General features: G+C 37.2%; 1 protein-coding gene across 2 annotated transcripts; it reads right to left on the bottom strand.

Annotated features, from left to right (window-relative positions):
- Positions 1-221: 221 nt before the first annotated feature.
- LOC143272833 (leukocyte immunoglobulin-like receptor subfamily B member 4A) lies at positions 222-4,206 on the bottom strand. Of its 2 annotated transcripts, XM_076569076.1 has the most exons (6): positions 4,122-4,195; positions 3,945-3,980; positions 3,461-3,745; positions 3,030-3,332; positions 1,985-2,020; positions 222-1,551 (listed from the first exon to the last, which is right to left on the bottom strand). In XM_076569076.1, the coding sequence occupies exons 1-6, from the start codon at positions 4,153-4,155 to the stop codon at positions 1,406-1,408; spliced, it is 840 nt and encodes a 279-aa protein (XP_076425191.1). In that variant the 5' UTR covers positions 4,156-4,195; the 3' UTR covers positions 222-1,405. The 2 variants fall into 2 exon arrangements, with proteins under 2 accessions (XP_076425191.1, XP_076425182.1); XM_076569067.1 differs by having other exon boundaries at positions 3,945-4,206.
- Positions 4,207-21,998: the final 17,792 nt, after the last annotated feature.

Below are 21,998 nucleotides of genomic sequence, written 5' to 3'. Positions count from 1 at the left end.
TGCAGTATGAAACATTTTCTCATGGTGAATTTTGATATTATCTTCCATTAGAACTCAATGATACCCACCCAATGTGTAATACAACATTAGCCTGTGATATGTAAACAGAATTAAACCCCAATGAATATGTGGAAAGGTTTTGTAACATCTGTTTGACATTGAAAAAAACAATGTCATACATCACAACAGTGTTATAGAAAAGAACAAATGCAGAGACCATGACAGAAGCAGTATTTTTTATTATGACATAGCCATTCCTCTAAATTCTAACAAAACACTTTTAATGAGATCATAGTTTACATAAGTTTCAGGTAACATATTTAATGTAAAATTAAAAAATAAATGTCCCCTGATGATGAGAAAAAATGCAACCTGTCCCTTTTGTCTATTATGTACAGCACAGCACTTAAAATTTTAGCTAACACAGTCAGACAAGTAAAGTAAATACAATGTGTGCATATTTGGAAAAAAGAGACAGGTTGTCAAAAATACAGTAACCAAAAGCTAACAAAGGAATAAAAGTTTAATTTCAGACAAACATTATTTTTTCACAAGTTTTGTCTGAATGGATAGACGATGCAGAGCTGGGAGGATGTATGAATTTGGTCAAAATACATTGTGAGACATTCAAGATCTGGATAGGTATTCTAACTTCCTGAATTTTGTGGAGATATAGAGCCTTGAGGTCTGGCTAATGTCAGTGTGCCATGCTTGTTATTTACATGTGTTTGAAAATAACAGGGGTGGTAACATGCTATACTTCAATGTCATGGCAACGATATCCCTCCTCTTTATTTCCCACCATCATCATTTCTTTCAAGGCAAATATGAAGTTTTCCTAAAGAATCCTCAGACCATTCTAGTAGTGAACAATGAAAATACTTTTCAGAGAGAGAGAGAGACAGAGACAGAGACAGACAGACAGACAGACAGACAGACAGATAGACAGACAGACAGAGTTTGGAGCATCATTTTCACCTCACTCAATTCAATCTTGGTATCTGGCTTTTCCAATTATTTTTGTTGTTTGGACTGAGTTCTAATTCTCAGCAGTAAAGGAAAAAACTGCGAACAACATTGACTCTGGCAATGTAAAGGAAAATGTTATTTGAAAGTGAGGGAAAGCAAGGGCCCATGGCACATGGAAATAAGAAGAATGGAGGAACTAGTAAGCAATTATCCACAATGAGATGTGGAGAAAAGTGTACAATTCATCCTGAAAGTGCTCTTGAATGAAGTCCCCAGGATTCCATACACCCAGAACACATTTGCTTCCTGGACCCTCAAAGAGTAAAGTTTCTTAATGTACATCAGTTTTCTTAACAATTCTTCCTTTCTTCTATGAGACAAGCAGATTTATTTTCCTTGGTCTGCTCAAGTGTGGAACCTAGTGCACTTTTTTTGTTTATCTTCTGGTTGTATCTTGTTCCATTTTCTTCCTGTGCCAAGCTACTAACAGCAGAAACAATAGAGTCACTAGAACCAAGGCAGCCATGATCATTCGGATGAGATTTTCAACTGTGTGACTTTCATGCTGTGAGGCTGTGGGTTCTGCATAAAGAAGTCAAAGTTGTCAGATCCAATCAAAGTCTTCTGATAATAAATGATTGCACACCCAGTCTCGTATCTTCTCCTTGCCAGAACTAGACCTTTTGTGTCTTTCTCTTCATCTAGAATTCTCCATCTCACCTGATTCTCATATGGTTATATTTTTCATGTTCTAATGGTCTTAGCTTCCCCAGTGAATCAAATAATTTGTGTAGAGTATATAAAGTGCTTAAGAGAGCTGAATAATTTTTATTTTACTATAAATGCATATCATTCTCATGGCATCTCATCTTGCAGATCCAGCAAAAACATTTCCTGCTCCTTGTAGATGGGGATTAAGTCAGCTTTCCCCAATTTCCCAACTTCACAGGAAGCTTTACTAACCCATTATGATCTCGCACATGCTGTACCTACCTCCCATGAGAGCTCTACTTACCATTCTCAGTGTGGATGAGAGACTGGTCCTTGGAATCTGCCAGAGATAGATGGAGAGATGAGATTTGAACTTCAAGCACTTGACTATAGCCTGTTGGTTTCTACCTCAGTCTGGACATTAAGTACTTCAACTGGATATCACTTTGTTTCAGACCACATTTTGTGCCTCTGGATTCTTGTTTGTCTGTCAAGATCACAGCTCAGGTACATCCAGCCTCAACAAATCATATTATTGAATACAGGAAAGTATTGAGATTCTGAGGAAATAAAACTTCCTGATTGAGTCTGTGCACCATTTTTACCACAGGCCTTTGTTGACCAGCTGTTATCATGAGACTGTGCCCTTTATCTCAGGAAATATAAGCAAGAGGAGAATGAAGGACTGAGGATGTCATTGGAGACTGTTCTCATTGGGTGTTGCCAACTTAATACAAGCTAGAGTCATCTGGGAAGAGAAAACTTAAATTGGACATATGCCTCTATCATATGGTCCTGTAGACAAGTCTGTGGAGGAATTTTATTGATTGCCTGATAGTTAATGTGGGCTATCTAAGCCCACTGTGGGTGGTTCTAACTCTAGGTAGTTGGACCTTGATGATATAAGAAAATAGTCTGAGCAAACCACTGGAGAGTAAACCTGTAAGCCATGCTCCACTATGGCCTCTGCTTCAGTTCCTGCCTTAAGTGCCTACATCTAAATGTCTTCATGATGGACTGTAAAATATAAGAAGAAATAAAACCTTTCTTCCACATGTTGCTTTAGATCATGGGGTTGTATCACAAAAATAGAAACCAAAGCAGTACAGAGACAATGTCTGACCACTTCATATACTGTCTGTTCTCAAGCCCGCCTGCTTCTGCTAAATTCCAATGAGTCACCGAGGGGAGTAATTGCATCAGGGGATGCTTAAGGCTGGTGCTCTATGAGGTGTGAAAGTCTTTGGGACTTTTGAGTTTCATTATTTTACTTTGAAGTTAGAACGCTTCTCAGAGCAGATCCCTGGGTGACACTCTGTATTAAGAAAGGTAGTGTCAGGGGTTCTTACCTGAGACCAAGAGGTAAAGGGAGTCACTTGATTTTGACCACACCTGGGGTTGGTTCCTAAAATATCCATAACATCTGTATGTACCATTGTGGATGGTGGTCACAGGGTCCAGAACAAAATGAGCCTGAAAATTCCAATTGGCACTTTGCTGTGAGTCCAGGGTCCGTTGGAGGTGGTGTTTTCCTTCCTGGATCAGAATGAATCCGCCAAATCCCAGTGATGAATTACACTGCATGGTTATGGTCTCACCTGAGGTTACAACAGGACTGGGCCAGACAGACAGGCTTGGTTTATCATAGGCTCCTAGGATACAAGGGGAAGTGAAACGAATTTAAGTGTACTGCAGGGTTGGGCTCTGAGAAAAGTACCCTGGAGAGCTGAACTCCTTCTGAGTGGAGAGCATGTGCTGGGAACCCTGACTCTTCACTCACCTGTTAGCACCAGTTCCAGGGTGTCACTGTGCTCTGACCAGCCAGCAGGGCTCTTATAGTAACACTTATATATCCCTGCAAAGGAAGCTGTCATGTGTTGGATGTAGAACTTAGCCTTGTCCAAGCTTTCCAGAGGGTATTGTCTGTCCCAAGGATCCGTGCTTCCCTCTTTAAGCAAAAGGTACTTCTTGGCCTCCCAGGACCCCTGACACCAAATAGTAACAGGTGCATTTGAGGCAATCACAGAGTGTGGCTCAGCCCAGATTTTGGGTTTTGTGAGGGTTCCTGCAAGGAAATCAAAGGTTGAGTCCTGGTACAATTCTCCCTCAGACACCAAGTCTTAGTAGGGCACTAATGGGCATCACAACATTATCCATAAACTTTACAGATCCCACATTGTGAAGAGATGACCAAGAGGAGAGCAAAAATAATGTCTGATATCCAGAGTGAAGGATAAAATCTTGGGATGGATGGAAACACTCACCTGCCAGGACTGCAGTCTTCTGTCCCACACTCAGTCCTGAAAGAAAATTCACTCTGAGAGATTTTTTCAGTCTGAGAGACAGGGTCAATATCATGGAGTTTCCAAATTCAATGAGACCTGTGTTGTAGTAGGGTTTCTTACAGACTTGTGTGTCCACTCTCCCTCTTCATATCTTACCAAGACACAACAGCATTCTGAGCATGGGGACCATGGTGAGTCGTTGTATTTTTCTTGCTTGTGCTCCTGGGGAAGCCTGCCCATATTCTGTAGAAACATCAGACAGGCTGTTTTCAGCCTGGAGGCAGGTCTTTCCTGTCATGGGTTTGCCACATCAGTACTATTACCAGCTCACCACAAGAGGAACTTCTCTTTGTTCCTCAATGCAGGACATTTGCCAAGTACTCGGCAAAAAGTACTTGGCAAAAGTCCTACACTGAGGAAAAGTACTTGCACTGAGGAAAAGTCTTTAAGAAAAAAAAATGTTTTTTCCTCTATTCATCACAGCTTTCTGCCTGTCCTGTGTGTTTTCCAAGCCAAAAAAAATAAGCATTCACTTGTCACAGCATGTCATTTCAGAAGGAGAAACAATTGCAGACCCCAAATATGCAAACATAGTATTAATCAAAATCAGCAGTATGGTCTAAGAAAAGATTCATTTATGCTGTTACAATGAGAGGCCATAATCTCAAGGTAGATCCTTAGACTCAAGTCAAATATTTCTTAAGGGCTCAGATCAGACTCTGCTCTCTTTCCTTCCTAAGCTCCAATGGTCTTCCGCAACTTTAGTCACAATGTCTTGATTCACAGCACCCAAGTACCAACATTTTCCAATGCTGTTCCCTCTTACTGGTTTCTGTGAGAATGGCCTTTGCCTGCTTGTTTGAATTCTCAAAAAGTTACTCTTATGTTGAGACCATCAGGCTTAAGTCCTCCTCTGATAAGATAAAAAGGTAGATTATTGAATTGATTACAAAAAAGAACTACTTGTTTTAAATTAAATAAGTAATGACATTTTTTGTCTGAAATTGTCAAATGTTAATGGACTGGACATTGTTAATTTATATAATGGAGTTTTTGTCTGAATCTGTCAAATGTTAATAGACTAGACATTGTTAATGTAGTTCTTGACTGTATATATTGTATAAACATTGTTTTATTAGTTATAAACTTCCTTTAATATTTAGACAAAAAAGGGGAAATGTGGTGATATTGTGTTCCTTCAAATATATTGTGCACCCTAATAAACTTATCTGGGTTCAGAGAACAGAGCAGCCACTAGACAGACATAGAGGCCAGAAAATGATGGCATACACACCTTTAATCCTAACAATCTGGAGATCCATCCAGATTTCTGAGAGTTCAGTCACACTGGAAACAGCCAGTCATGGTGACACATGCCTTTAATCTCAGGAAGTGATGGCAGGAATTAGAAAGGTATGTAAGGCATGAGGACCAGAAACTAGAGAGAGGCTTGTTAATCTTTTAGGCTTTTAGCAGCAGTTCAGCTGAGATCCATTCAGATGAGTACTCAGAGGCTTTTCAGTATGAGAAAACAAGACCAACTGAGGAATTAGTGAGGTGAGGTTGGCTGTGGCTTCTTCTGTTTCTCTGATCTTTCAGCATTCATCACAATACCTGGCTCTGGGTTTTTTTTATTAATAAGACCTTCTAAGATTTGTGCTACACTCCTCCAAGATCCTTAACTAAAGTACTATCTGGTACCAGAGGTAATAAGTTCAGGTTCTAGGCATAAAAATGTAGACACCTTTGGCTTTATTATTCTGTTTGGAAAAGGAATTTTCCACATCCCAATTAAACTTGGTGACTGGCTGCTTTTATCCCAGGGGCATAATATCTACAAGTGCTGGGAATGCCTGCAAGTTGTGGTAATCTATCCCCTGAGGATGACATGAAATACAGATAGGGTTTCCCTATTTCAATTACAGTGGCTGCAATGTCCTCCTATGTTTTTCACAGGACTAGTCATAAAATTTATTAGGGATGATGGAAGAGTTTTGCAATACTTTGGCCCATGCTGGTATTATTCCTTGCTGAAGAAGAAAGATGAAATAGAAAGAGGTACAGATTTTGTCTGGTGGTATAGCTATATAAAATTTCCCTGACTTCATTAGGGAGCCACTTATCAATGCTTTGGTTTAGTAATCAAAATTAAAGTCACTGGTTCACCACATCATACTTGGGTGGCATTGTATTTTTTTCTGTCAGTGGTGCTTTATGTAATGTATAACATGGTTTGTTCATGTTACTCCAGTTAAAGTTCCCATAATATTGCACCTTTAACACTGCACTCCACTCCTCTTGGACTAGAGGAGTGTCTCCAAGATGGGCTGAGAAAACCCTAGTTAAACTACCACCAATCACTATTCTCCATTAACCTCTATAATACCTGGAAGACATAAGTAGTTCTTGAGTGTCCAGAAGAGATAACATTTGTAGTTCATCATATCATATAATTATCAATAGATTCACAATAAGGCAGATTCAGATGGAATGAGACTTTAAATGGTTTACAGTCTGTGTAAAAATGTATGTAAGCTTTGAAGGGAGAAGAAAATGAATATAGAGAGTTATATAAAGAAATAGTTTTAAAAAGTAATGTCTTTAAAGAGATAGTAAAGGTAATATAAAATTAAGCCAGATAAAGATGGATATTACACAGAGTTTCTGGATTATGTTGTCTTTGGGATTTTTAACTGCAGAAAGACATTTGGTTGTAAAGGCTACTAAATTAAATATATATATATATATATAAACTATCAAAATTTGTGCCTAAGTATATGTTGTTTTGGAAAAGATGTTGTGCCCCTGTTTCCATAGTAGATAAGAACTGATGGATTGCTTCCAAGCTAATATAGTTTGATCAAGGAAGAGGCCATGTGAGGTCTCCAGGTGATCCAACATGCAAAATCAGCTTCAAGGCAACTGACTCAGATAATGCAGCATCACAGACTACTCCAATCAGGACTTGACCATAATTCTTAGTTTTCTCAGGATCCCCATAAGATTACTAGTGCCCACAACCAGCAGGAAGTAGTGTGAGAAGCGATGTCCAAATTCCCAAAATATTTTTTATAAATGTTTATTTTTATTTAATGGGGTTGATTATAAATGCAATCTCTTACTAAAAAAGGAAAGGGGATATTGTAGATATGATAGGATAAAGAGTAACAACTTGTTTAAAATGTTTTACATTGCTAGGGATTTTAATTTATTGATACAAATTTAAAGTTACTTTTGTTATATTCTATGTATATCTCTACTCTTGCTTAATGTTAATGTTTCCACAGCTCATTTGAAATTGTAATGTATATTAAGAAATACAGATTAATATTTAATCATCCATGATAATCAAACTTATACTCATGTTAGTTAAGTTTTTTTAGGTATATAAAGGTGTATTTCAATTAGGTAGGAGATCTTCAAACACTTCAAAGAACTACAGAATATGACATTTAAAATGTTTTAAGAACTTTGACTCTGGACATTGAGACATGCCTGCTTCTGGCAGCACCATTCTATTTCAGAGACATTGAAGAAGCTTGTTATGGGTTGGCTTTCTTTGTGGCAAATGTTAGCCACTGGGTAAAAAAGTGTCCTTGCATTGAATGCTTGACAGTATGTTGTATAAAGTAGACATACAGGACCCATAGGAAGGTGACCACTGAAATCTGCAAGATGAGCTGCTTCTTCAGGTTCTTGCCAAATATTCTAAAGGACACAGGGGGAGGCAACTGAAAAACTCTAGGCCTAATGGCTGAAGATGGATGCCCCAATGCTTCAGAGGAAATTTGAGTGACTGTCCAGGCGAGCAACTGTCTCTGTCATACCAGAATTTTGGATGTTGCTTCCAAATTCCAATATTCTTCCTGTTTACTAAGGTAATATATCCTTCTGAGGTCTTTGATGTATTTGAAAACTAGAATGTTATAATTTTCCTTGGTTATAATAAAAGATAAATAGATATGAAACTTTAGACTCACAAATATAGGAGAGATGATAGAATATTTTCTTTAATTTTGCCAAATACAAATAGACTCAATATTGTAACTGTAATTGTTGCTTGATAACTGTTTTGCTATATGTAATTTTACTATGTGAACATTACAACCTTCCTTTTTGATTAGACAGAAAAGAGGAAGTGCTGTGGGATGTCATTCTGTAAGCTGTGAATATGTGTTGCTCTGATTGGTTGATAAATAAAATGCTGATTGGCCAGTAGCTAGGCAGGAATTATAGGTGGGGAAACAAATGAGGAGGATTCTGGAAAGAGGAACGCTGAGTCAGGAGTCACCAGCCAGACACAGAAGATGCAAGATGACAAGGCAGAATTAAAAAAACAAAAAAAGTTCTCCACAATACTTCCCAAACCAGGCAGGTTATTGACATTTTCCTTGGTTTTGTGATAGGACTTGAAGGTAAGACCTTATTGAATGCAGCACACATTTAGCAGTGTTGTCCTTCTATGCAATTATTGATGACTGATTCCTTGACTATTTCATTAACTTGGAATGCTTCTGACTTCTCAGTTTTTAACCTGGCACTGGCCCTTGGTAATCAGTCATTTATTTTTGCCCAGATTTAATTCCTTATTAATGCAGTCCTAATTGTGTAACCCTTTCTGTTTGATGGTTCCTTAAAGATATATTTATTGTATGTTTTATAATGTGTATATATATAGTATATTTTATATGTACTTTAATACCCATTTGCTTAATCCCAAAGGGAATTGTTTTGTCTGTGTTGAAGAAGGTTCTTCATAGCATATTTCACTGCAGTTTGGTTGTCTCAAAAGTATTTTGGAGGCCCAGAATTACATACATATAAGTTTTTTTATCATTCCGTTAAAATATTATTTTTGTTTATTCTTTGAAAGTTTCATACATACAAAAAATCCATATTGATCATCTCCAACACAACTTTCTTCCATAATATCTAGTGAACCTTTTCCAGACATTTTCCCTTCCAACTTCACTTCTGTTTAATCATTAAAATTTCTATTTTTTTGATTTAAGTTCAAAGTCAGGTTGAGCACTTTTCTTATAACTACCATCTTCCTGGCCAACCATTTTGGGTCTAAAAGCATTTGGATTGAATGATCAAATTCTATTTGAAATGGGTTATTTTTAATTACTTTCTATGTTCTATTCCTAGGTCATGTTACATCCTTAAGAATACATTCCTCAGTTTATATATTTCTTTCAAGATTTATTTTATTTTTAACATGCAAACACTATCTTTCTATCATCTCTCTGTGTCTCCATTTCTCTCTCTCTCTCTCTCTCTCTCTCTCTCTCTCTCTCTCTCTCTCTCTCTCGCTCTCTCTCTCTCTCTCTCGATCCATGTGCATGTGTGTGTGTGTGTGTGTGTGTGTGTGTGTGTGTTGCTGGAGAGCTTCTCTCCAGGTTCCATTAAGCCCCGCAGTCCTACAATCCACATATAAAATAATCACTCAGACATTTAAATTACTTATAAACTGTATGGCCGTGACAGGCTTCTGGCTAACCGTTCTTATATCTTAAATTAACCCATTTCTATAAATCTATACCTAGCCACATGGCTGGTGGCTTACTGGCGTCTTTACATGTTGCTTGTCCTGGCAGTGGCTGTAGTGTCTCTCTCCTCAGCCTTTTGCTTCCCCGAATTCTCCTCTCTCCTTGTTCCAACTACTTCCTGCCTGGCCACCTACTTCCGGCCTGGTCACTGGCCATCAGTGTTTTATTTATATAGAGCAATATCCACAGCATGTTTGTGTCTTTGTTTGTTTGTGCTATGGGTACAGATGCTCTTACAATTCAGAAATGTTGGATCCCCTTGAACTGGAGTTAAAGGCTGACTGGATGCTAATAACTGAACTTGGATCTTTTGTAAGATCACTCAGTGCTCTAGCAGAGTTGAAATTTTGAGCCTCAAGTTGGAACTCTCCAAGATCCACATTGTCACATTAACATCCTCTGTCCTCACATAGTTGCTTTACTGTCAGCACCATTTTCTGTTCCATGTATAAAAAGAGAAGGTAAAGTATGATTTATGTTATATCAGTGATTGTTAGTTAGAGTTAACTGAAAACAAAATAAATGTGATAATTCATTATACATATTCTGGGCAATTTAGCTCATTTTCCTGAACACAGAAGGCAGTGAATGTTTCTAGAATTGTAAAATTGACAGTAAGATATGTAATTAATAGGATAAATATTAGCAGAGAAAGGTTTTATATTTTTGCAAATTTGTAATTGACACATGATGATTTTCATGTTAATGGCCAACTAGGAACTTTTTATATTTATATCTATTTGATGTAATATTGCATGAAGCTAATAAACACTAAAAAATAATTGTTTATGTTAAATAATAAGAAATACAATAGGAGCAAATGAATATGTAAAACATGGTTTAAAACTGAAGCTGTTATATTGACATACAGATGGTAAGCCTAAATAAATCAAACAAAATTTATGTAAGAACAAATCCATATTACTAAAACCTGGCTTCTGGAAATTTCTTTGAAGAATTGATGGAAACAGATAAAGTAGGGAAGGAACAACTTCAAGGATACTTGCCTATTTCCTTGGCCTTCAAGAGAGTTTTTATACATTTCTTCCTATATCATATACGACTGTCTCCACTTCTAGCCTTTCCACTGAGCTCTCTGACTTTTATCTACAAACAGAATTGTCTTCATGGGTAAGGTAGTAATGGATTACTCTAACTTGTTTGTTCAGTTACCTTCAGAAGTTAAGTAAGACTAATGGAAAAGGAAACTTTTGGATGTAGCCTAAAGACAACAAACACTTAGGAACAAGAAGAAAACAGCCAGGTAACAGTGGTGTGGGCTCACATTGGATGACAGAATATGGAGAAGTGGCCCACAGACTGTAAGTATGACTCATTGGAAAGAATATACTTCTGAGACCTATTGCTAAACATGCCACATGTAATGCAGAGTAACACCAGAGTAGCTTTTAAGTGTCCACACCACAATGATATGATACATATGTGTGTTGAGATATATATTCATTATCTTTATTTATTACACACTGTATATCTGTGATATAATCAGTTTGTATTACATAAAAGATTACCACAATGGGACTGGACTAGGCCTCTGGATAGGTGAGACAGTTGTTTAGCTTGAGCTGGTATGTGGGCCCCCAGGCAGTGGGTTCAGGATGTGTTCCTGGTACATGAGCAGGCAATTTGGAGACTAGTGCCTATCTTGGGACACCTTGTGCAAACTTGTTGAAGGGGGAAGGGTCTTGGACCTGCATCAACTGAAAAGTACCAGGCTCTGCTGACTCCCCATGGGAGACCTTGACTTGGAGGAGGTGAGAATAGGGGGTGGGTTGGGGTGAAGGCTGGGGGTTGGGAGTAGGGAGGACAGGGGTATCTGGTTGGTATGTAAAATGAATAGAAAATTTCTTAATAATAATAAAATTGTAAAATATTATGATTTTGTTACAATACAAAATGAAACAAATGAAAAGTATAAATAATTTAAAGGGATGAGAATAGATAATGAAGCCACAAAAGACACGCCCAAGTTCCTGATGAGGTCCTTTGTGTGTACTCCAGGCATTGAGGATAGAAACTAAATTCTCATATCCTCTTTTTCCTTCTCCATAAAAGGACTAATTCCAGAAATGAAACACAGCCTCGGAGAAGGAAATAGAAACAAGATTAGGACTAAATATAGAAAAAAAATCATCTTCAGTCCTAGAAGTCAATGAAGTGTCACAGAAGAGATTCAAGCTGCACTCCCAGACATGAATTAACATGAATTTGAGAGTGAATCACTTTTTTAACCCTCCAAAGCATATTGCTCTTGGTCAGAGGTGCCTTTACCTCTGGTTTTCTTGATTGTTGTGATAGTCTCAATATCATGCTGAGAGAATTGTCCCTCAAGATGCTCATATTAGTAGAGATTGATATATGGTAGTTTCTGCTAAAAACTATAAAGAACCCATAGTTTCTGGGAAAAGTGGAAAGTATGTACACATTCCTGAGATCCAACCCTTCTTATGGAAACTGCTGATGCTACATTTTTCTCTTTTAGTGATGTTGGTGTAGCCTGTCCACATTACCTACAGAAGAAGCCTTAGAGATGTACCTGTGACACTCATCTATCCTTTTCCATTTCATATATCCCATTTAATCTTTCTTTTTTTATCAAATAGAGTCTTTGTATGGATTTATGACTCACAACTTGCTTTCAGGGATACACATGATATGGGTGATCTTTTACACAAGGCCAATGGCTTTCAATGGTATTGGCTACCCTACCTCTTCTTACTCAGTTTTCAGACTTTATTGGCTTGGTGCACTTCTTCTTTCATTTAACATTCATTGGGTCTCATCACTCCTCATTTAATAACTAAGTAATTCTATTCAAAATAGGTTCTGATATTGATCCAGCTGAGACCTCCCATTCTCCTAAGCTCTCTTTCCCCTGACCATTGCCCTTCATTACTCCTCCACCCCCAGTTTGCTCATGTAGATCTCATCCATTTCTCTGTCACTGGGAGATTCCTGTGCTTTCTTAGGGTCCTCTTTATAGATAGCCTCCCTGGAGTCGTGAGTGCAGTCTGGTTTCCTATGCTTTACATCTAGTATCCACTTATGAGTGAGTACACACCATGTTTGTCTTTCTGAGTCTGGATTACCTAACTCAGGATGATATTTTCGAGTTCCATTTTTTGCCCACAAACCTCATGATGTCATTGTTTTTCTCTGCTGAATAGTACTCCATTGTGTATATGCACCACATTTTCTTTATCCATTCTTCAGTTAAAGGGTATCTAGGTTGTTTCCAGGTTTTCGCTATTACAAATAATGCTGCTAGGAACATTGAGCATTCCTTGGGTATATGCCCAAGAATGATATAGCTGGGCCTTGAGGAAGGTTGATTCCCAATTTGGTAAGAAAGCACCATATTGATTTCCAAAGTGGCTGTACAAGTTTGCATTCCCACCAACAGTGTAAGAGTGTTCCCCTTGTTCCACACACTCTCCAACATAAGGTCTCTTCAGTAATGTAGCTGGATACAAGATTAACTTTAAAAAATCAGTAGCCCTCCTATATACAAATGACAAATGGGCTGAGAAAGAAATCAGAGAGGCATCACCCTTTACAAAGCCACAAATGATATAAAATATCTTGGGGTAACTCTAACTAAGCAAGTGAAGGATCTATATGTCAAGAACTTTAAGTCCCTGAAGAAAGAAAGTGAAGATGTCAGAAAATGGAAAGTTTTCCCATGTTCATGGATAGGTAGAATTAACCATAGTAAAAATGGCAATCTTACCATAAGCAATTTACAGATTCAATGCAATTCCCTTCAAAATCCCAACATATTTCTTCACAGACCTGGACAGAGCAATACTCAACTTCATGTGGAAAAACAAAAAACCCAGGATAGCCAAAAGAATCCTGTACAATAAAACAACCTCTGGAGGCATCATTATCCCTGACTTCAAGCTCTACTATAAAGCTACAGTAATAAAAACAGCTTGGTACTGGCATAAAAAACTGACATGTGGACCAATGGAACTGAACTGAAGACTCTGACATTAATCCACACACCTATGAACATATGATTTTCGACAGTGAATCCAAAACTGTACAATGGAAAAAAGAAAGCATCTTCAACAAATGGTGCTAGCATAACTGAATGTCAACATTCAGATGACTGCAAATAGATCCATATCTGTCACCATGTACAAAACTTAAGTCAAAATGGATCAATGACCTCAACATAATCCACTTACTCTGAACCTGATAGAAGAGAAAATAGGAAGTATTCTTGAATGCATGGGCACTGTAGATCAATTCCTAAATATAACACCAGTAGCCCAGACACTGAGGAGAACAATTAATAAATGGGACCTCTTGAAACTGAGAAGCTTTTGTAGGGCAAAGGACATGATCAACAAGACAAAACGACAGCATACAAAATGGGAAAAGATTTTCAACAACCCCACATCTGACAGGGGACTGATATCCAGAATATATAAACAACTCAAGAAATCAGAAATCAAAATCAAAATACCCAAGAGTCCAATTAAAAAATGGGCTATAGTGCTAAACAGAGAATTCTCAACAGAAGAATCTCAAATGGCTTAAAGACATTTAAGGAATTGCTCAACATCCTTAATCATCAGGAAATGTAAATCCAAATGACTCTGAGGTACCATCTTACACCCGTCAGAATGGGTAAGATAAAAAAACATTGAAGACAGCCTATGTTGGAGAGGTTTTCTTTAATTACCTTCTATGTTCCATTCCTAGGTCATGATACATCCTTAAGAACACATGCCTCAGTTTACACATCTATTTTAAGATTTATTTTATTTTTAACACACAGAGACTCTCTATCAACCCTCTCTGTCTCTTTATTTCTCTTTCCATGTGTATGTGTGTGCTTGAGTGTGTGTGTGTGTGTGTGTGTGTGTGTGTGTGTGTGTCTTTGTGTGTGCTATGGGTGCAGATGCTTTCATAAGTCAGATATGTTGAATCCCTTTGAACTAGAGTTAAAAGCTGACTAGATGCTAATAACTGACCTGGATCTTCTGTAAGATCACTCAGTGCTCTTTAACACACAGGCTATTTTGAGCCTCAACTTGGAACTCTTTAAGGTCCACGCTGTCACCTTAACATACCCTGTCCTTACTGAGTTGCTTCACCATCAGCCTCATTTTCTGTTTCATGAATAAAAAGAGAAGGTGAAGTGTTATTTATGTGATGTCAGTGATGTAATTCAGAGTTAACTGAAAACAAAGTAGATGTGAGAATTTATTTTACCGCTCATTTTGCATATTCTGGGAAACAGAACTCATTTTCCTGAACACAGAAGGCAGAGAATTATTCCCGGATTGTAAAATTGACAGTAAGGTATGAAATTAATAAGAAATATTAGCATATAAAAGTTTTATATTTTTGTAAATTTGTAATTGACACATGATGATTTTCATATTCATGACCAACTATGAACTTTTTATATTCATATGTATATGATGTAATATTGTATGAAACTAACAAACACTAAGAAACAATAATTGTGTATGTAAAATAATAAGAAATATAATAGGTTCCAATGAAGATGTGAAACACCGAACCTTTATATTGACATACAGATAGTAAAGCCTCAAATAAATCAAACAAAATTTATATAAGAACAAATCAACTTTGCTATAATCTGTCTTCTGGAATTTTGCTTAAGTGTTTATGGAAACAGATAACATACTAGCGAAAGAACCACTTCAATGCTACACGCCTATTTCCTTGGCCTTCTTGAAAGTTTTTATACATTTCTTCCTATATCATATACAACTGTCTCCACTTCTAGCCTTTCCTCTGAGCTCTCTGACTTTTATCTACAAACAGAATTGTCTTCATGGGTAAGGTAGTAATGGATTACTCTAACTTGTTTGTTCAGTTACCTTCAGAAGTTAAGTAAGACTAATGGAAAAGGAAACTTTTGGGTAGAGTGTAAAGACAACAAAAACTTAGGAACAGGAAGAAAAGGACAGATATCAGTGCTGTGGGCTCACATTGGATGACAGAATATGGAGAAGTGGCCCACAGACTGTAAGTATGACTCATTGGAAAGAATATACTTCTGAGACCTATTGCTAAACATGCCACATGCAATGCACAGTAACACCAGAGTAGCTTTTAAGTGTCCACACCACAATGATATGATACATATGTGTGTTGAGATATATATTCATTATCTTTATTTATTACACACTGTATATCTGTGATATAATCAGTTTGTATCACATAAAAGATTATAATATTGTTACAATGTGAAATAAAACAAATCAAAGTATAAATAATTTAAAGGAATCAGATTAAATAAACAAGCCACAGTAAACATATTCAAGGTCCAAAATGAAGCAACCCTCAGACAGCTTTTGTGCTGAGTCTGTTGTCTGCCATCTCCCACATGCCCAGCTCCTTTGTGTGTACTCCAGGTATCAAGTATAGAAACTAAATTCTCATATCCTCTTTTTCCTTCCCCATAAAAGGACTAATTCCAGAAGTGAAACACAAACCAGAAGAAAAAATAGAAACAAGGTTAGGAGCAAATATAGAATGCATTTCATTTTCAAGCATAGAAGTCAATAAAGAGAAGAGTCACAGATGAGATTCAAGCTGAGCTCCCAAACATGAATTAACATGGATTTGAGAGTGAATAACTCTTTTAACCTTCCAAAGCACATTGCTCTTGGTCAGAGGTGTTTACACCTCAAGACTTCTGGATTGTTGTGACACTCTCAATATCATACAGATAGAATTGTCCCTCAAGATGCTCACATTAGTAGAGATTGATATTTGGTAATTTTACCTCAAAATTGCATAGAACCCAATAGTCTCTAGGAAAAGTGGAAATTATGTACACCTTCCAGGGAGCTAACTCATCTTATAGATACTGCTGATGCTACCTTTTGCTCTTTTAGTGATGTTGGTGTTGCCTATACACATTACCTACAGCAGAGGCCTCAGAGAAGTACCTGGGACTCTTGTATTTCTTTTTCCATTTCATATACCCCATTGCATTTTTTTCTTTAACAAATAGACTCTCTGATCATGTTTATGCCTCACAACTTGCTTTCAGGGATACACATGATATGGGTGATCTTTTACACAAGGCCTATGACTTTCCATTGTATTAGCTACTCTCTACTACTTCTTACCAGTTTTTGGACTTTATTGGCTTGGTGCATTTATTCTTTCATTTCACATTCATTAAGTCTTATCATTCCTCATTTAAGAAATAAGGAAGCATATCAGTCATGTGCTTGTGAGTTGATGAGTAGTTACAGAGGTGAGATTATTGGTCTTGGCATGGGTAGCTTATTGACTTTATCTAAGTAAATGACCTCATGAGGTAGAGATGAGAGTCCTTGCATATCCTGAGCAGAGAACTTGATACCCATGTTCTTTACTATAGAATTAAATGTAAAGATTTTACAAGAAATACAACCTAGTTATTTTCCTAAGTGAAAACTACTAGCAAATTTCCATGAGATACTTAATGCTGTTCTTGATTTCAGGGACTGAAGCTCCAGTTTAGTTTGGGGACAGAAGTGTTCCAGATGTCATTGGAATTCATATTAATATACCAGCGAGAATAGATTGTTAAATTAGAGATGTTTTGGATGTGGTAGGATGAATTTTAGACTGGATATGATCAAGTTACATTATATACACTTACAAAATTACCTCAACTTAATTTAAGCCCTTAAATTAAATATATTTCTCTTCCTTGAAATTAACAGTAGTGTGGTCTCAATATGGAGTTAAGCATTCTCTAAAATACAATGTTGGATTCACGATTCTATACTTAGAACATCCAAGTTGGAATGGTTATAATGCATTTTGAAAGTAAGTAAACATCTCTTAATTTCTGTTACATAAATATAACTTGGGAATATTATGCCTTATAGCAGAGTTAGGATACAAAATACAATTTATTTGTGTTCAACTTGGTGTAGCTTATATGGGGAAGAATCAAGAACATTGTAATTTCTTGGAAAAGAGAGAACTTCCACAATGAGAAATCAGATACATTTTGATCTACATGATATTTGTAAATTCAACCAGCCATAAGTGGGAAAGGTTTGGACTTCTTGTGGCCATTGTTGGGTTGAGGGCCCACTGTTCACTTTTCTACCCCGTATCCTCTGACTATTTTTTAGTTAGCAATTGTCAAAACTTCAAGTCTTCTCCTGGAAGTCTTCTTCAATTGTGTCTTACATCTATTTAAAAGAGACACCCAAAGGACCATTCCAAGAGCAAGCTAAAAGAACTTATAAGGAAATGGAAATTTTAATATGACACAGCATTCACTCAATAAGTTTAATCAAATTGTGTAACTTCCAAACATGATGTCTTAAAACCACATGCAATATGACAAATGCACTGGGCATTACATTATTTTCTGGGAATTAACCACATGATACAGAAGAGGCCGTATGGTAGGCCCACTGCAAGTGTTTCACTTCTAAGATGAAAGGCTTCACTGATTGAAGTGTTACAGCTCTACTCCAACATGAGGAAGGTTTCTCCAGTCCAAGTGTTACAGCTCTACTGGGAAAAGAATCCTGGCATTGGGAGCCAGGGAATGCCACAAAATCAGACAAAAAACAAACAAACAAACAAACAAAAACCAAGACTCTCACAGAGATTTATTGGGAAGGGAAATTCTAGGAGGATAACTTCCTTCTTTTCATTTAGAAGTATCAAGGAACCGAGAAAAGGTAAGTTTTATATAAGGTAATTTTGGAGGCAAAGAGTTCCAAGGTGTCCTGAGATTGGAAGGATTCAGTGGCCTGATATTGATGTTCAGTGACTGGTAGGAATTCATGCTCAGGGACTAGTGGTTTTTTTCTTTGCTTTGGTCTTGGGATTGAGGTCAGTCAGGGTCAGGATGTTCTTTCCATGGCCCTGGTTGGGGTCAAATCAAAGTCAGTGTGTTCATTCCATTGACGATGTTTTTGAGGTCAAGCAAAGGTCAGTGTGTTCTTTCTTTGAATGTGGTCTCTAAGTCATGTCAGGATGACAGTGTCCTTTCCCTGGCCCTTTTACTCTATACCCCTGAGTATTCCAACTGACAACAGATAAATTTGGGTGAAGGATTGTTTGTATTTTGAGGAACTGCACAAGAGTGGACGGAGGCACTACACCTGTGATAGACTCTACTCTTTTGTTTTGACTACCTCATGGATACTGTTTCTTGGCACAGTTCCAAGGTGACTTCCCTGTATGAGAGTTCAACTCTTTGGAGGAGGTCATGACTTTGTCAGATGTTGTTAGAGTTAGAAAAGGATTGGTTCAACTCTGACCAGTTTTTCTTTTTGTTCTAGATTAACCATGGCATTCTGTTTTCTCCATCATTTGTACTCTCTTACAAATCTGTCTCCCTTTGCTTCACACCTAGAATCCCAATACCACTAATTTACAGCTTGATATAGGATTAGGGCCTTTTATAGAGAAATGGATCCAGGGTTAATGGAGAGATCAAACAGACATCACCTCATCTTTCAATATTGTTGAAGGAATGCTTGATTATAGAGCCAAACCAGACAGCTTGACCTACAGTCCAGTTACCAGAACATACAACCTCAATGACTTAAATAGGTTGCCAACTTAACTACTTCTGGAAATAAATGTAAATGAATGAGCACACGTGTGGGAGGTTTTTTCTTAATTAGATAATTTTAAAAAGGAAGAGCAACTTATACTCTGCATCTTTTAGATGGGAAAATAATCTTTACTCAAGATCTTTTGAGGTAAGAATATCCAACTTTTATCTGTAATTCACATTCTAATGGTAGCTTATGTAAAGACATGGGAGAAGGATGCATGCTCTTTCTTTTCTTGCATCCTCGTGCTCTCTTCATCAAGTCCATTCCTTCACTGGGTTTGGATTATTATCAACAATGTGATATATAGTGAAGACAAGCTGGGACATCAAGCCTTATGGAATTCACCACTTCTGGATTCTTGAAACTTTCACTCTTAAGCCAGCATAGTTGGATTTGCTGGACCATGGTAAGCTATTCTACTAAATTGCTGCTCTTTATAGAGAGACACGAGTCTTGTTATTCACAAAAATCCTGACTAATACATGATAGATCCTAAGGTTGTCCTGACTGTCAAAACAGAAAATACCTTTATTCTCTTACAATGAACAGTTTTATTTTCATTTTGGCCTATGAGAAAGTTATGCAAATATCTAAGCTTAGCAATTAATAAGAGATACATCATCAATGAATACAATAAGCAAAAGTTAAGAAAAGAATGAAAATATTATTTCAGAAAAATTGACTATCTCCTCAGAGGTTGTGAATTGATTCAGAGCATGAGGGTCAATTGTGGAGAAGATGAAGAAAATGTAAGAATATGTTCAAAACACATTGGATGAGATTATAAAAGAAAGAATATCTTTTTAATGAAATTATATTTTCAAATATAGAGGAAAAGTTATTGATACTTAATGATTTCACTCAGGTAAATTAAGACCATGTACAAAACAATTGCTATTGTGTTGAACATCAATCAACAGTGAGGTTTCAAGTTACAAAGAAACCATCAGCTCTGTATCACTCTAGAACTCTACACATGTGACCTTATCTTAGAATTAGGAGCATGTCCATTAGTGGAATATGCACAGCAATTATCAAATCCTAAGTGTACACTGTGTTTAATTAAATGACATTTGTTGAGAGGAGGTGCAAAATGCAATGTGAATCACAGTTCCAGAAGAGCTGACCTAATGTCAACAAAGCTCATGGAGGTATAGAGATTTCAGTTCAGGCTAACGACAATGTGTCAGAATTATTCATTTGCTAGTGTTTTAAAACATCAAGCATTGTAAAATGCTATATTTAAAAGCCACGGATACATATCTCACCTCTTTGTTTCCCACTATTGTCATTGCATTGAAAGCAAATATGAAGTTTTCAAAAGCGTCCTCAGCTCACTCAGTAATTAACACCAAAGATACTGATGGTTCCAGAGGGTTTGGGAACACCATTTTTCTGGCAATTACTTCATTCTGTAGTGAGGCTTTACGAATTATTTTGTTGATCTGTGTTCTCTTTCTCATTGGTAAATGTCAAGGCCCATGATGGACAACATTGACTCTGGGAACATAAGGGAAAATGTTGTTTGAGAGTGAGGGAAACTGAGGGCCCATGGCACACAAGACACATGGTGGTAAGAAGAGAGAAGGAAGAACTGATCATATATGCACATTGAGTTGTGAGGAGAGAAGCAGTGCTGAGCTGTCCAAGTGCTCTTGACAGCAGTCCCCAGCATTCCTTACACTCAGAACTCATTTGCTCCCTGGACCTTCTCCGAGTACAATTCCTTAATGTACAATTAGTTTTCTTTCATTTCTTTCTTTATTGTTCGTGACTAACAGATTTATTTCTCATTGTCTGCTCAAGTGTGGAACCTTTCATATTTATCTTCTGATTGCATCTTTTTTTCTATTTTCTTGCTGTTTCAAGCCTCAAACATCAGAATCACTAGATTCATTAGAACTAAGGCAGCCACAGGCATTCAGATGAGATTTTGAACTGTGTGACCTTGGTGTTGTGAGGCTGTGGGTTCTGCATAAATGGTCAAAGAAGTCAGGTCACACCAAAATCTTCCTGCAATTACTGGATGTGCACCCATCCTCCCCCATCTCTTGGACAGAACTAGGCCCTTTTTGTCTATCTCTTTATCTAAAATTTTCCTTCTCCCCTGATTCTTATTTGGTCATGCTTTTTCATGTTCTAATGTTTTGAGCTTCCCCATTGAGTCAAATAATTTGAACATACTATTTAAAGACCTTAAAATAAGTGAGCAATTCCTCTGAGCTCCTTGTGCGTTGAATAATTATATATATATATATATATACATTTTTTCCAAAAGCAGAGGAGGCTTCATGAACCCATACTGATTCCATGCTGTACACATTCCCCTGGAGATCTATCAGTTACCATTCTCTGTAGGGGTTAATAACTATTCCTGAAGTTATGTGTAATCATTACAGCTAGGATGGAATGATATCCTCACAGTCAGGAACCAAGGAATACTACAAAAATCACACTGCACAACAAACCTTGCATAAAAAATTTATTAGAAGGGAGGAAACTAGGAGAATGTTTGCCTCTGCTTAGGCAAGACACAGCAAAGAACTGAGCAGAATACAGAGTTTATATGGAGTTTCTTGTGTAGAGGAGCAAAACCTTTCAGGTGAATATTTCTATGGTGGGAATTGGTGGGATCTCAACTCCAGAACAGGGGCTGGGTCCAGCTATCAGGACAGTTAGAATGTTCTCTAGGTGGGAACCAGGCAGATGAAGGTCCTCAAGGTAGCGGCCTGGCCACTCAGGTGCCTCAAGGGGCTTAAAATATGTCAATGTCTTGGAGTACAAGAAGTCAGCAAAGCAAAGGGGAAGACTGATAAGACATTTCAAATGATAGAGAAAATTATCATTGTCTATAGCTATCATCTATCTATTTATCTATATCTATC

This window comes from Peromyscus maniculatus, chromosome 1 (genome assembly GCF_049852395.1).
Source record: "Peromyscus maniculatus bairdii isolate BWxNUB_F1_BW_parent chromosome 1, HU_Pman_BW_mat_3.1, whole genome shotgun sequence".
NCBI lineage: Eukaryota > Metazoa > Chordata > Mammalia > Rodentia > Cricetidae > Peromyscus > Peromyscus maniculatus.
The sequence above is the reverse complement of the archived record's forward strand: the minus strand, read 5'-3'. Positions and strand labels throughout refer to the sequence as shown.